The sequence below is a fragment of the Suncus etruscus genome, chromosome 6, assembly GCF_024139225.1.
Source record: "Suncus etruscus isolate mSunEtr1 chromosome 6, mSunEtr1.pri.cur, whole genome shotgun sequence".
In the NCBI taxonomy this organism is placed as follows: Eukaryota; Metazoa; Chordata; class Mammalia; order Eulipotyphla; family Soricidae; genus Suncus; species Suncus etruscus.
Window position 1 is genome coordinate 4,025,438 of NC_064853.1, and position 12,796 is coordinate 4,038,233.

The 12,796-nt window shown below is 54.7% G+C and overlaps 1 protein-coding gene across 1 annotated transcript in view; it reads right to left on the reverse strand.

The window, feature by feature from the left end:
• Nucleotides 1-12,796, reverse strand: part of ERRFI1 (ERBB receptor feedback inhibitor 1) — a 731,587-nt gene that overhangs the window by 714,402 nt on the left and 4,389 nt on the right. Inside the window, exons 2-4 of the mRNA XM_049775338.1 lie at nucleotides 7,804-7,990; nucleotides 7,623-7,696; nucleotides 5,538-6,876 (exon numbers count right to left, since the gene is read on the reverse strand). Coding sequence (XP_049631295.1) covers nucleotides 5,714-6,876; nucleotides 7,623-7,696; nucleotides 7,804-7,925 — 1,359 coding nt within the window. The 5' untranslated portion in view covers nucleotides 7,926-7,990 and the 3' untranslated portion in view covers nucleotides 5,538-5,713. The remainder of the gene's footprint in view (nucleotides 1-5,537; nucleotides 6,877-7,622; nucleotides 7,697-7,803; nucleotides 7,991-12,796) is intronic.

Genomic DNA, 12,796 nt, shown 5'->3' on the forward strand with positions numbered 1-12,796 from the left:
CTCTGTGTTATTGCTCTGCCTCCCCGCTGCAAACTGATTTTCTTTTGAGTGAGGGTTCCTCCCCACCCGGCCTTCTCCTTGGTTAGAACTTTAGTTCCCCGCCTGCTTTGTGACCCCTTCAGGAGTGTGGGGACTCAAAGCTGTGACCCTGAGTCTTTCTTTCCTCTAGTTTTGTGTCACACCTCAAGGGTTAGTCCTGGCTCTGAGCTCAGGAATCACTCCTGGCGGTGCTCAGTGGGGACCCTATGGGATGCCAGGCATGGAATCTGGGCTTGGCTGTGTGCAATGCAAGAGTCTGTCCTTTTGTGCTCTCACTCCAGCTCTGACTTGGAGCCTTGAGTTGGGAGAGGAGCTCACGGGACCCCTCAGGTTTGCAGTGACCCTGCCCAAGCAGAAGCCTCTCCTGGCAGGAAGCTGAGCAGAGCCAGCCCAGCAGCAGCCACACCATTCCCATTAGCATGATGGGTAAATATTTACATGGCAACGTATTTTTAGCACTTCCCGGCAGGCTGACAGTGCCAAAATTAATTTCTGAATTGACATTTTAATGAAGGACATCTCGATAGTCCTCGGTCCCTGCGAGCTCATCTCCTAGTCACTCTTGCCTTGTCACTCTTGGTGGGAGGCATCTGGCCCAGGTACTTTCTGGACTGGTGCTGGCTGAGATTTTAAGAGCCATTGCTGGTGCATTCTGGGTAATGGATCCAGAAATTACTTCTGGGACCAGTTCTCACATTCTTTGTACACCTGTTTCATAATTTAAAGTTTGTTTGTTTGGTTTTTTGAGGGAGAATGGATGGGTTTGGGCCACACCTGGTGGTGCTCTGGGATCATTCCTGGTGGAACTTGGGGTGCTGGGGATTATACTGAGCTTACTGCATGCAATGCAAGTGCTCTATTTGCTGTGTGGAACACTTAAAATTAATTTTAAGATATTTCTTTCTAATTCAGTCCCCATGAATTGTAAAGTTCTTCATGACTGGATTCAGACATATGATATTCCAACAATTATTCCACTTCCCTCCGCTTATTGTTTTGTTTTGCTTTGGGTCACACCCTGCAGTGCTCAGGGGTTACTCCTGGCTTTGCACTCAGGACTCACTCATGGCGGTGCTCAGGGGACCCTATGGAATGCCAGAGATCAAACCTGGGTCAGCTGTGTTTAAGGCAAGCACCTTACCCACTGTACTATCTCTCCAAATCTGACAGGCACATATAAATTTTTTTTTGTTTTTTGTTTTTTGTTTTTGTTTTTGGATCACACCCGGCAGCGCTCAGGGGTTTACTCCTGGCTCTACACTCAGAAATTACTCCTGGCAGGCTCAAGAAACCCTATGATATGCCAGGGATCGAACTGGGGTTAGCTGCATTCAAGGCAAGCATCTTGTATATACAATACTCACTGTACTATTTCTCTGGCCCCCATGTGCACATTTTTAAATAGAAAGAATTAGGTCAGGAGAAATGACACAACAGTAGGGCATTTGCCTTACACATAGCCAACCGAGGATGCATGGTGGTTCAAATCTCGGCATCCCATATGGTCCCCCAAGCCTGCCAGGAGCGATTTCTGAGTGCAGAGCCATGAGTAACCCCTGAGCCCCACCAGGTATGACCCCCCAAAAATGCCAAAAAAATAAAGAATTGGCACTGAGGTTGCCAGTAGTTCCTGATAGGATTTCATGCATGAAACTTGACCACCGCTTCTTTCTGGCTGACTATTTCCCTCCACCATTGTTGTAAAGAGAAAAAAAATAACGAACCTAGTTATCAAATGGTGGTGCTAAAATCTCAAGAAAATAAAAAGTTTCATGTGCTCTAAAACCATAAACTGAGCGAAGCAATAAAGAGAGAATGGAATCCGTTTGCAGAGGCCTGTGCTCATCTGATGACTGAAAGGCACCAGGGAGGGGGGAAGGGGAGGCGATGGGGGCTTGGTGGTGGGGGCAGTGGATGGAGCCCCTTTACACAGATAAGCGTCCATCCCATTATCCCTGTTTTTCCTTCATGCTCATGTCTTTTTAGGTCTCCAGTGTTCTCTGGGAGAAGTTAGTAGCTGATCTGGTGGCCCAAAAGCCAAAGGTTTTCCATTTCTATAACTGCTTCTTCCATTGATGCTTTTTTATTGTTTGTTTATTTGCTTTTGTTTTGGGCCCACACCTGGAGGTGCTCAGGGGTTACTCCTGTCTCTGCACTCAGGGATCATTCCTGGCAGAGACCACATGAGGGATCACAGGGGACCGTATGGGATGCTGGGGATCAAACCTGGATTGGCAGCTTGCAAGGCAAATGCTCTCCCTGCTGTGTTATTGTTCCAGCCCCATTGGTGCTATTTGGGCTTGTGCAAGATTTAGAGGACCCCTGCTAGTGTGTGTAACCTCACTTACTATTTGAACCTTGGCCAGGAGACTGGATGAACACACACACACACACACACACACACACACACACACACACACACGCACACACGCACACACACACACACACACACACACACACACACACACACACCCGTTAGCTGTGAGTTCCTCTAAAGGGCCCCATCTGTGCCTTCTTAATTTCTCATTTCATCTGCAGTGCAGGGATGGAACCAAGGCACACTAACAGGCCTACTTACTGTCACTGTCAGCTCTTGCTTCCCGTGGGCCCTCTGGCCCTCCCGCTTCCTTCCTGCCCTCCCTCCCTCAGCTTCTAATACCCTCCATGTTTAAATTGACTTAGCAATAAATTCTTCCAACCAGCCCTTTTGCTTTCAGTTTCCATGATTGTCCAGGGGGTCTGTTTGATACCAGGTTCTAGGCATCCCCTTCAGGGGTTAGGTGTCCAGGGCCTATCTACTACAGCAGGAAGGAAGTTCCTGCAGTTCTGGCCCATCAAGCCTGTCCAGTCCTTCCCCTGCTCCCTGTCCTCCAGAGCCCCTGGCAGCACTCCTGATGAAGGGGCATCAAGTGGACACAAAGACTGGTCACGACTGGCCTGTGCTGGGCTCACAGGGTGGTGTGTGTTGGTAGGGATGAGTCTAGTTTCACCGAACCAGGGGAAAGTGGGAAGGCAAAGGGAGAACATGGAGGGGGGGTTGCTGGATTACCAGCTGGCTGGTGTCTCGAACAGCCCCCCCCCATTCTTTTTCCTGCCAAAGGCCATTTGGATAGCGATCACATCACTGGCCATTTGGATAGTTATCACAGCATGGCTAGGCCAAGAAGCTTGTGTCTGTCCCATGAGGCATCAGGGTCGAGACAACTTTTTGCTAAAGCCAGGGAAGTCCCCTAGGACTTCTCTAGCATCTAGTGAAGATAAGAAGCATGTGGAGGCCGTGGCCCTGTGGCCTCCCAGGGACTGAGACAGGCCTGAGGAGGAGCACCAGGGCCCCCAGGATGCCACGCAGGGGTCTGCCACACCCTGAGTTGCCCCCCTACCTGCTTTCCTGCTTTGTCAGTATTTTAGACACTGGTCCTTATGCCCCAGCCTGGAACCTGTGCAGGACACGAGACAGCAGAGCACCACCCTCTCTCCCTGGGATTCTCATTCTGTGGCCTCTGCTTGCAGCCCAGCCCCTCCAATGGCCCTGAATCTGCTTACTTTTCCCAGGCCCACTGCCAGACGGGTGGGTACATGCTTGAGGCCCCGCATGGAGATGTGGTTGGTATTCAGCAAATCCAGTGATCAATCCCCCCAGGTGCATGACACCTACAAAATGCTGTTACCTCCAGCACACAGATGGTGCCGGGGTCAGATTCCTAGGCATTTCCTGTGAGGCACTGTATTCCCCCACTCCATCTCACCCATGAGGAAAGGGAGCTCCGGAGCAGGAACCCCAGTATCTGAGCAGCACTTTACAGGGGCTTTCATTCCTGACCTGGGGCCCCCCATGGAGGGCTAGGCTGGGTTTCTGATTTAGGCCAGGGCAGACGAGCCCCAGGGTCACTCGTATACACAGCAAGGAGCTCAGGTATGAAGTCACAGGGCCTGGGAGCAGTCAGCTCAGGTATGGGAAGTCTGGACAGACACGGGCTCTGTCGTCACTGCACTGCCCAGTGGGATCCTTTCCGAGTTCACGGGTCCTGTCTGGTGAGTTCCAGAGCCTGGATGTGGTGCTAGGATGGGACGGGTGTGTGTGTGTGTGTGTGTGTGTGTGTGTGTGTGTGTGTGTGTGTGTGTGTGTGTGTGTGTGTGTGTGTGTGTGTGTGTGTGTGTGTGTGTGTCAGTGCCGCAGCCCCTGTCCTGTCTTCTCCAGAGTTCCCCAAAGCACCCACTGAGATCATTGCTCACCTCGATGGCAAACATGTTTGTTTTTCTGGGGGGGGGGGGAATTTCAACAACACAGGTCCCAGGCCCCCCCTCTATCCTGCAGCCTAAATCCAGAGATAATCTGAACAGGATCCCCGCAGTTGCCTCTCCCTGGCGCCAAGCGACATGAGACAACCAAGTTTTGATGCGTTGAGACAAGAAACGGGGTTGGATGGTGTCATAAATAAGTAGTATAACTTTATTAAAATGCAAAGACAATATTTCAAATAATGCAACACAAATGAACAAAGTCCTCTGTCCAATACTGTACAGACAATGCAGAAATCAGTGCATTTCCCTAAAGCAAGTTTTAACCTTCATTTAGTTCATACTAAAATAGAAGCTTTCAATAGCTCAAATACTATCATTCAGCAGTTGAAACTGTAAACAGCTCTTTTCACTGTTAAAAGAGAGAACATGGTAGTCTCGTACCCCGTTAGTGAGCACCTCATGGGCTTTTGCTTCGCTGGAAAGGAGGGGACAGGTGGAAACTGGGGTGGAATGGGGGCATCTCAGCACTGCCCCCTTCAAACTCCCCCCATAGAAGGGCAGAGCAGCTGGAGGGTGCTGCACAAGTGGGGAGGGGGTGCGCTGACATGGCCTCCGGCGGGAACATGCCCCCCTCACGCCCCTGTCGCTGCTCCCAAGCATTTCTGACTCACAAACCAAACGATCCCCGATCCCCGGGAAATACTGAAGAGGAACCAGTGACACGAGGCCAGCTCGTGCCGAACGTTTACTAATACAGTCGAAAAAAGTTCATAAAAAAGAAAAAATACTCCACACACATCCCTGTATTCCAACTCGCAACCACACGACTCAAGTGTCCCAGGGTGGCTTCAACGGATCCTCCACAGAGCGGGCCAGCTCCGTGCTGCCGGGTTGGTAGAGGTGGCTCCAGCCCCGGCCCTGCCTGTCCCTGGCACCCCCCTTCTCGCCCTGGCCCTTTGGCTCTGACTTGCTTCCTGCAGTGGGACCTGCTGGAGAACAGGAGGCCGCTGTCTACCACCTCCAGATGTGGCCAGCCACCCCAGCCGGGCTGCCAGGCCCCCAGGCCCAGGCCACATCTATCTGGTGCTGAAAATATTGGGGTAGAGGGCTGTATCTGAGGTTGGGCTGTACCGCCCCCCAAGAAACCCAAAACGCCAGCGGCCGTGACTTGCAGCTTCTACATGGCCTTGCGCTCACCTCCCTGGCCTGCTCTGGCGTCTCTGGCTCCAGGACAAGAGCTGCTTGGGCTGACCGACACCTCGGGGCCATGTGCATGGGTGAGCTCTCAAGTGGACAGAGACTTGTAGTCCAGGCTCCCCTGGATCCCCCAGCTCCCGAGTGGAGGGAGCAAGTGGGGGGGATCAGGGGCTCCTCAGCATCCTGGCGCTTGCCTTGCTCCTGCTCCAATGGTGAAGCAGCCGCGGTGTGCAGGCTAAGGGGAGACCACGTAGGCGCAGTGTTTGCGCTTCCCCAGGCTGCCCAGCTCCGGCTTGGCCTTCGAGGGCGTCGTGGTGGTGCTGATTGGCCCAGGGGCCCCGACGGGGTTGTCGGTGGCATCGCGGAAGAAGTGCTGGTAGCGGCACAGGTAGGGTGGCCGCTCAGGCAGCAGGTAGTAGTGCGTGGAGCTGGCCTTGCGGCCATTCTCCATGATGGGCAGGATGCAGGGGGCCGGGGCTGCCCCCTCGCTGTGCTGCCGCTGCAGGGCCTTGCTGCTCACGTACTTGGGGTCTGGGGCGAAGCTCTGCGTCGGGGGCATGACCCCGTTGAGGTAAGTCGGGAGGCTCTTGGGGCTGGGGGTCCGGGAGTTGCTCCGGGACAGCGGCTCCCGAGGTGGCACCTTGGGGGGCCGGTCCTCGTCGCTGTAGGTACCCGACGTCACCTCAGCCGACCAGCGTCGGTAGTCGGGCTTGGCGGGCCGTGGCGGGATGGGCACGCGTGGAGGCACCTCGGGCTTGTCCTCGGGGGTATCGGGCGAGGCGCGGGCTGTGCCCCGCATGACAGTGCTCCCGGCGGCCACTGCTGGCTTGCTGAAGGAGCCGGCCGGGCCCGAGTGTGAGCGTCGCAGTCTCCGATGCGCCTGTGACGGTGGGGCTGGTGCCGGGCTGTCGGGGGGTTCGGGGGATTGGTTCAGGTCGGTGGCCGACGCGGCCGGGGTGTCCAGGTAGGCGTAGTTGATCTGGCCACAGCCACGGAAGCTGCGGCGGCCCGGCAAGTCAGCCCTGAAGTCGGGGAGCGCGCAGTGGCCCAGCAGGTGAGCTGTGTCCGAGCTGGTGAGAAACTGCACCTCGCAGTCGGCCTCGTCTAACGCCAGGTCCTCAGAGATGGGCAGGGGGGGCAGCGGCCGGGAGCCGCGCAGGTCCCCCGCAGCCAGGCCCGAACCGCCCAGCAGGGCCGGTGAGGCCCGGCTGGGTGTCAGCGGTGGTGTTGGGGTACAAGACCCGCCCACCGACAGCCCCTTGAGGCCCCACATCAGCTGCTGCTCTTCTTCTTCCTCCTCGCTCGGGGGGATGATGAGGGGGGGCAGGTTGGGTTTCTGGGGGGGGCCCCTTTCTGCCAGGTGGTGGCTCTTCAGCACAGCTGCCCTCGGAGCACGTCCTGAAATGAGCAAGAGCAAGGGGAGGGGGGGAGGCAGAGGGAGAGATAGGGAGGGAGAAAGAGAGATGGAGTGATAGAGAAAAAGAGGGAGAGAGATGGAGAGATAAAGAGGAAAAGAGAGACAGAAAGGCAAAGGGAGAGATAAAAAGAGATGGAGAGAGAAAAAGAGGGAGAAAGATGGAGATAGAGAAAGAGGGAGAGGGAAAGGCAGAGGGGGAGAGACAGAGACAGAGAGAGAGAGAGAGAGAGAAGAGATTCAGGTCATCCCGGGCCTGATGAGGTTTTCCATGCCTGCCCCACCCCCAATCCTCCCGCACCCCCAGTTCTGGCTGATGTTGGGTGCCACCCTCCCTCGCCTGAGCCATCCGGAGAACACCCAGGCGCCCGGCACGGGTGTAATTAGAGCCGGGAGATTGTGCAGGTTCAAAGGCCAGATTATCTCGTCATCTCCTGGCCACTGTGCCCGCCCGGCCCGCACCCACGCCACCCGAGCAGGGCTGGGGATGTGCGCCGCCACCCCAGGTGACCTGCTCCGCGACCACTGGCAAGAGGCTAGGTGGGAGACGAGGGTGCCGGGCAGGGCGGGGACGCCCCATCTCACAGCATAGCTGCTTCTGAATGCGCTTAGGGGACCAGGCCAAGTCACAGGATCCACGCAAAAGGGCGCGGCTGCCACCTCAGGTCACACGGCAACTCTCTTGGTCCCCGCCCTCCCTGACTCTGGTTTCCCAAACCCCAGCACTTACCGAGAGCCGGGAGATGCTCCTGAGCTGCTGAGTTCAGCCTGCAGGCCATGGTTATAGGGTCCAGACCCAGGAAACTGCGGGAGGGAAAGAGAAGGCATGGGTGGGCCTGGCCCTGCAGGGTAGCCCCGGGCCACGCACCCTTAGCCCTCAGCCCCATGGGGTAACTAACTCTGGGCCTCACCTGTCCAAGTTGCTTCGAGCGTCCCAGCACCTCTCCAGGGTGCCCAGGGCCTGGCCCTTGTGCAGAAATCCCGATTTCAGCGGTGCCCGAATCTCCTGAGCTGCGATTCCTGCCACTGACATGGTGCCTTGTTCTGGAGCCGCTCCAACAGGGCAGCGCGTCTCTACCGGCCGGGAGCTTTCATTGGCTGCAGAGGAGAAGAGAGGAAAGAGAGGTAAGAGGGTGTCCAGGACAAGCTTTAGCAGGGGCAGCCAAGAATGCACAAGTTACGGTAAAGCACAGACGCAGATTTCACTGAATCCTGATGTTTCTACACGAACCAGTTCATAGGGCTCATGGGGATCGTAAAATCCCCCCTTTGGGGGGCCAGAGTGATAGCTCAGCGGTAGGTAGCTTACACACAGCAGACACCCCGGCGTCCCATATGATCCCCCAAAGCCAGGGTCAATTTTTGAGCGCATAGCCAGGAGTAACCCGAGTGTCACTGGATGTGGTCCAAACAAACAAGCAAACAATCCTCTTTGGGGGGGGGCCAGAGAGAGCACAGAGGTGAGAGCACTTGCCTTGCATGTGGCAGGCCCCAGTTTGATCCCCCGGCAACCCAGGTGGTCCCCTAAGCGCAGGGCCAGGAGTAAGACCCGAGCATAGCTAGATGTGCAACCCCCCCAAAAAAATCATCTTTCTGTAAACATGCATCTAAGAATGGAGAAGATTCCAGCACTGTGGGAATGAGCTGGTCCAGGAGTCCGGTCCAACACACACCACACCTGGGTATTCCTTGAACTTGGCCTTGGGACCCACTGCTCTGAGAGATGTTAGAATAGTCTAGAACCTGAAGTGGTCCATTTCTATGATCCTGTGCAAATGATGTCCTCAGTAACTGGGTTGGAGGGGGTTAGGTGAGGACAGCGACTCCCCCCCTCAATCCTGTCTTGTCAGACATAGCCCAAGTCACATCCTTGCATTGGCTTGCAGTAGATGGTACCTTGGGGTACAAGGCTCAGGAACACGGGACACGGGCTAAGCCACCGTGGCAGTGTCTTAATCCTTATCTTAGCCCAAGGCCCCTCGGCTTTAGGACAGCTCCCCTCACATTGTCCATTTCCAGTTTTTTTGTTTGTTTGTTTTTTTGTTTTTGGGCCACACCCGGCGGTGCTCAGGGGTTACTCCTGGCTGTCTGCTCAGAAATAGCTCCTGGCAGGCACGGAGGACCATATGGGACACCGGGATTCGAACCAACCACCTTTGGTCCTGGATCGGCTGCTTGCAAGGCAAACACTGCTGTGCTATCTCTCTGGGCCCCATTTCCAGTTTTTATATTTGTTTTGTTTTTGGGCCATACTTGGTGGTGCTCAGGGGTTACTCCTGGCTGTGTACTCAGAAATCACTTCTGGCAGGCTCGGGGGAACTATATGGGATGCTGGGGATCGAACCTGGATCTGTCCCTGGTCATCTGTATGCAAGGCAAACACCCTACTGTTGTGCTATCATTCCGCACCCCATTTCTAGTTTCCTGGGGTTTTATTTCCCATACCCCCAGTGCAATGCTGAGAGCAGTACCACCTCTGTTTGGGTTCCAGTGCCCCACAGGGGCTGCTGGGCTGGGCGCTTTGACAGCTGCAAGTGTGTGTATGCATGCGTTTGTGTTGTGTGTGGAGGTGGCTGGCACAGGTGTTATTTTTGCTTTATGAACCAACCAGTCACCTCCTACTAGACCGTGAGCTCAGGAAAAGGGTTCTTTCCTAATCAGCAGGCGCCATAGCGTGGAGCCCCAGTAGGTGCTCAGGAAATGAGTGTTTGCTGATTGGCTGCATGACAACATCCGGCAGCCATCATCAATGTCGCCCTGGTGTATCATGCAGAAGGACGCCGGTTTTGGAATTCAGAGATCGCTAGGTAGCTTTGTTTGGGTTTTTGGGCCACACCCAACAGTGCTCAGGGCGTTTAGGGGCTACACTCCGGGTTCTGCAATCAGGAATCACTCCTGGTGGGCTCGGGAGACCATACTGGAGGCTGGGGACTGAACCCTGGGAGGCTGTGTGCCAGGCAAGAGCTTTATTTGCTGTATTAGAGCTTTGGCCCTGGACGTTGTATGTTTAAAAACAAAACAAACAAAAGAAAACACACACAAACCTATCTGCACTGGTCCTTTCTTTCACAGCTCAGAAACCAAAGCCTGGTCCTTGGCTGGGGTTTCAGACCCCAGAAATAGAGCACAAAAGTTGTGTCCGTGAGAACCCCTGTCCCCAACCAAAGTTTTGGGTGCAGCTATGCAGATGCTCTGCTCATTTTCTGTGGCTTTTCCACAGCCAGGGCTGCCCACAGAGTGCGAAGAGTCGCCATGCTTTCTGGGGCCACCTCCCCAACCCAGCCAGACAGGGGAAGAAAAGTCTGTGTGACAAGAAGAGAAAAAGAAAAGGACCCAGGAGAGGAAGGAGAAGATGGTATTTTAAGTGGTTTGAAGGTAATGCTTAAAGATCTCTGGGTGAGATTACGGGACACAAAAAAAAAAAAGAAGAAAAAACACTGGGCGGGCGGGCAGCAGGCCAACACTGGGTAAGGCCGGTGCCAGCCGCCCCTGCCGGCCTGACCTCGCCTGTCAACAGGCCCCGATTGTGCAAGGCCATCCCGGCCGGCCAGGCAGGCAGAGACGCTCTCTCTCGCTCGCTCACTCGCTCGCTCGCTCTGGAATCACCCAGCATTGCTAAACGTGCATTTCAGCGGTCACTAGCACATTCTTTATAACCGGGGCTAGAAAAAAAAGTTATTTTTATGCATTGTTCCTCTCACCTACTCCTTAGCCTTCTTCGTGGGGGGGGGGGGGAGTGGTGGTGGTGAAAAAAAAATCAAAACCTCCTTTTTCAGCAGAAAAAAGGAATTGTGTTCTGTAAGCAGCTCGCTGGGGCCCACAATGGGGCCTTTGTATGTCGGTGGCAGGTGACCGCCTCTCGCCTCAATGGGGAATTGTGAATGGCCGGTTATGAAACTGTCCCGACTTCCTACTGGCTTGGGCGGAGACGCCAGGAAGGCAGAGAACTAACTGCGGGGGTGGGGGGGTGTCCCTCCTGGTCCCACAGGGAAAGGAGAGCAATCAGGCTTCAGGCTCTGAGGGGAAGGACCTGACCTGGGGACCTGCAGGTCTGGGAGCCAGAGATGGGGTGGTTTTGGGTCAACGGGGGGGGGGGGGGAACCTGAGCCTCACATCCTAACCCACCCCCTGGGATCCTTCCCATTTCAGTCCCCACCTGGACATCCTCTGCAGGAAAGCGCCCAGGACTCAGGAAGTGATTCTCGTACCAATAAAACGAGTGTCCCCTGAGACTTTAACTCTCACTCTCTCTCTCTCTCTCTCTCTCTCTCTCTCTCTCTCTCTCTCTCTCTCTCTCTCTCACACACACACACACACACACACACACACACACACACACACACGTATAAGCATCTATTCTCAGGACAATGGCTTGACACGAATGTGAAACCGGACAGGACAGAAGAGCCCAGCACGGGGATGGGGGTTGGGGGGAGGGCCAAAATTCATCACCTGGTCTAAATCCTTTTTATCTTATTTATTGATTTAGTTTTTGGTTTTTTTTCTGGGCCACACCTGGCAGGGCTCATAGCTTCCTCCTGGCTCTGTGCTCAGGAATCACTCCTGGCAGGTTTGGGGGACCCTATGGGATGCTGGGGATCAAACCAGGGTCAGCTGCGTGCAAGGCAAACACCTTCCCAGCTGTGCTCTTGCTCTGATGCTAATTTAGTGTTGAAATGCTATTTCTGACCAATTCCAAAGGTGGACTCCACTTTCCTCATGAAAATCACTTGAGTTTTATTTCTTCCAGGAAATAAAAAATAAACCTACAAACCCCCCATTTTGCATATTCACATATACACCCCATCCTTTGGGACTTGGGGCACTGGGGGCTGTCTGAGCAGCTTTGAACCCAGCCTTGAAGCCAGGACCTTCAGTGGATGGTGGCTTCCACATGGACAGACAGCCTATGGACCACTGGTAGCTCTCTACACCCAAACTGGACCCCATGTTCACTGACTTCCCCCCACACCAGGCACATAGACACAGTCTGGGGCTGCCAGTCTCTGTCCACCTCGGCAACCTGTTCCTACCTGCCAGAGTCAGAAGGGCCTCCCGAAATCCCCATAGGCCTCCACATAAGGCACATCAGCCCATACCAGGCCCTAGTCCATCAGCTCCACATCTTTGTTATGGGGGGGCCCCTTCCCCAGGGCCTCTCTGGACTCTTCTGGCCCTCCTCCCAGGACAAAGCCAGGCTCTAGGCTCCTCACCCGTGCTCTGGGCACCGATCCGAACCTGTGACAATGTTTGCCGCACCCCCCCAACATCTGCAGATCCTGGCAGCATCACTTCTAATACCCTTTCAAGGGGTGCAGATGAGGAAAACAGCCACCTTGGGGGAAAGATGAGCATGGCAGGGTTCCGAGATCCAGGAGCCTGGGTGGAGAGCGAGAGCTTGGGGAGGTTACAGGAGGGCTTCAGCCAGGACTCCAGACTAAGTTCGTGGGGAGTGCAGCTGGCAACGGCTAGGGAGTAAATTCACGTCCAAACCCCCAAGCAGATGGGGGGAAGAACGACAAACTTCAAGGGTTAAGCAAACACGGACCTGTACGGACTTCAAGCACTCCGAGGAATGTTCTGGAAAAACAGGGTTTCTCTAACCTGCTCACGACTGCTTCGGGCGATCATGTACCCATGATGGGTCGGTGTGGTGGCTGCATCTAAGGGTCACTCTCCTACCCAAAAAAGCACATGGTGCTCCTTTCCTGGGTCTAAGGCACCCACCTGTGGGCCCCTTCCTGGCTGGTCCGTCTCGGCTGCTAGACCAAGACCAGGGCCGCATTCTTATCATACAGCTCATGCTTCCTTATTGAAAGGTGTGATGTAATTTCCTTCTGGATTTCAAGCTGGTTGGAGAACCTGATTTGTTTATTCAGGGCGCTAAATGGTCTTTTTCTCTGC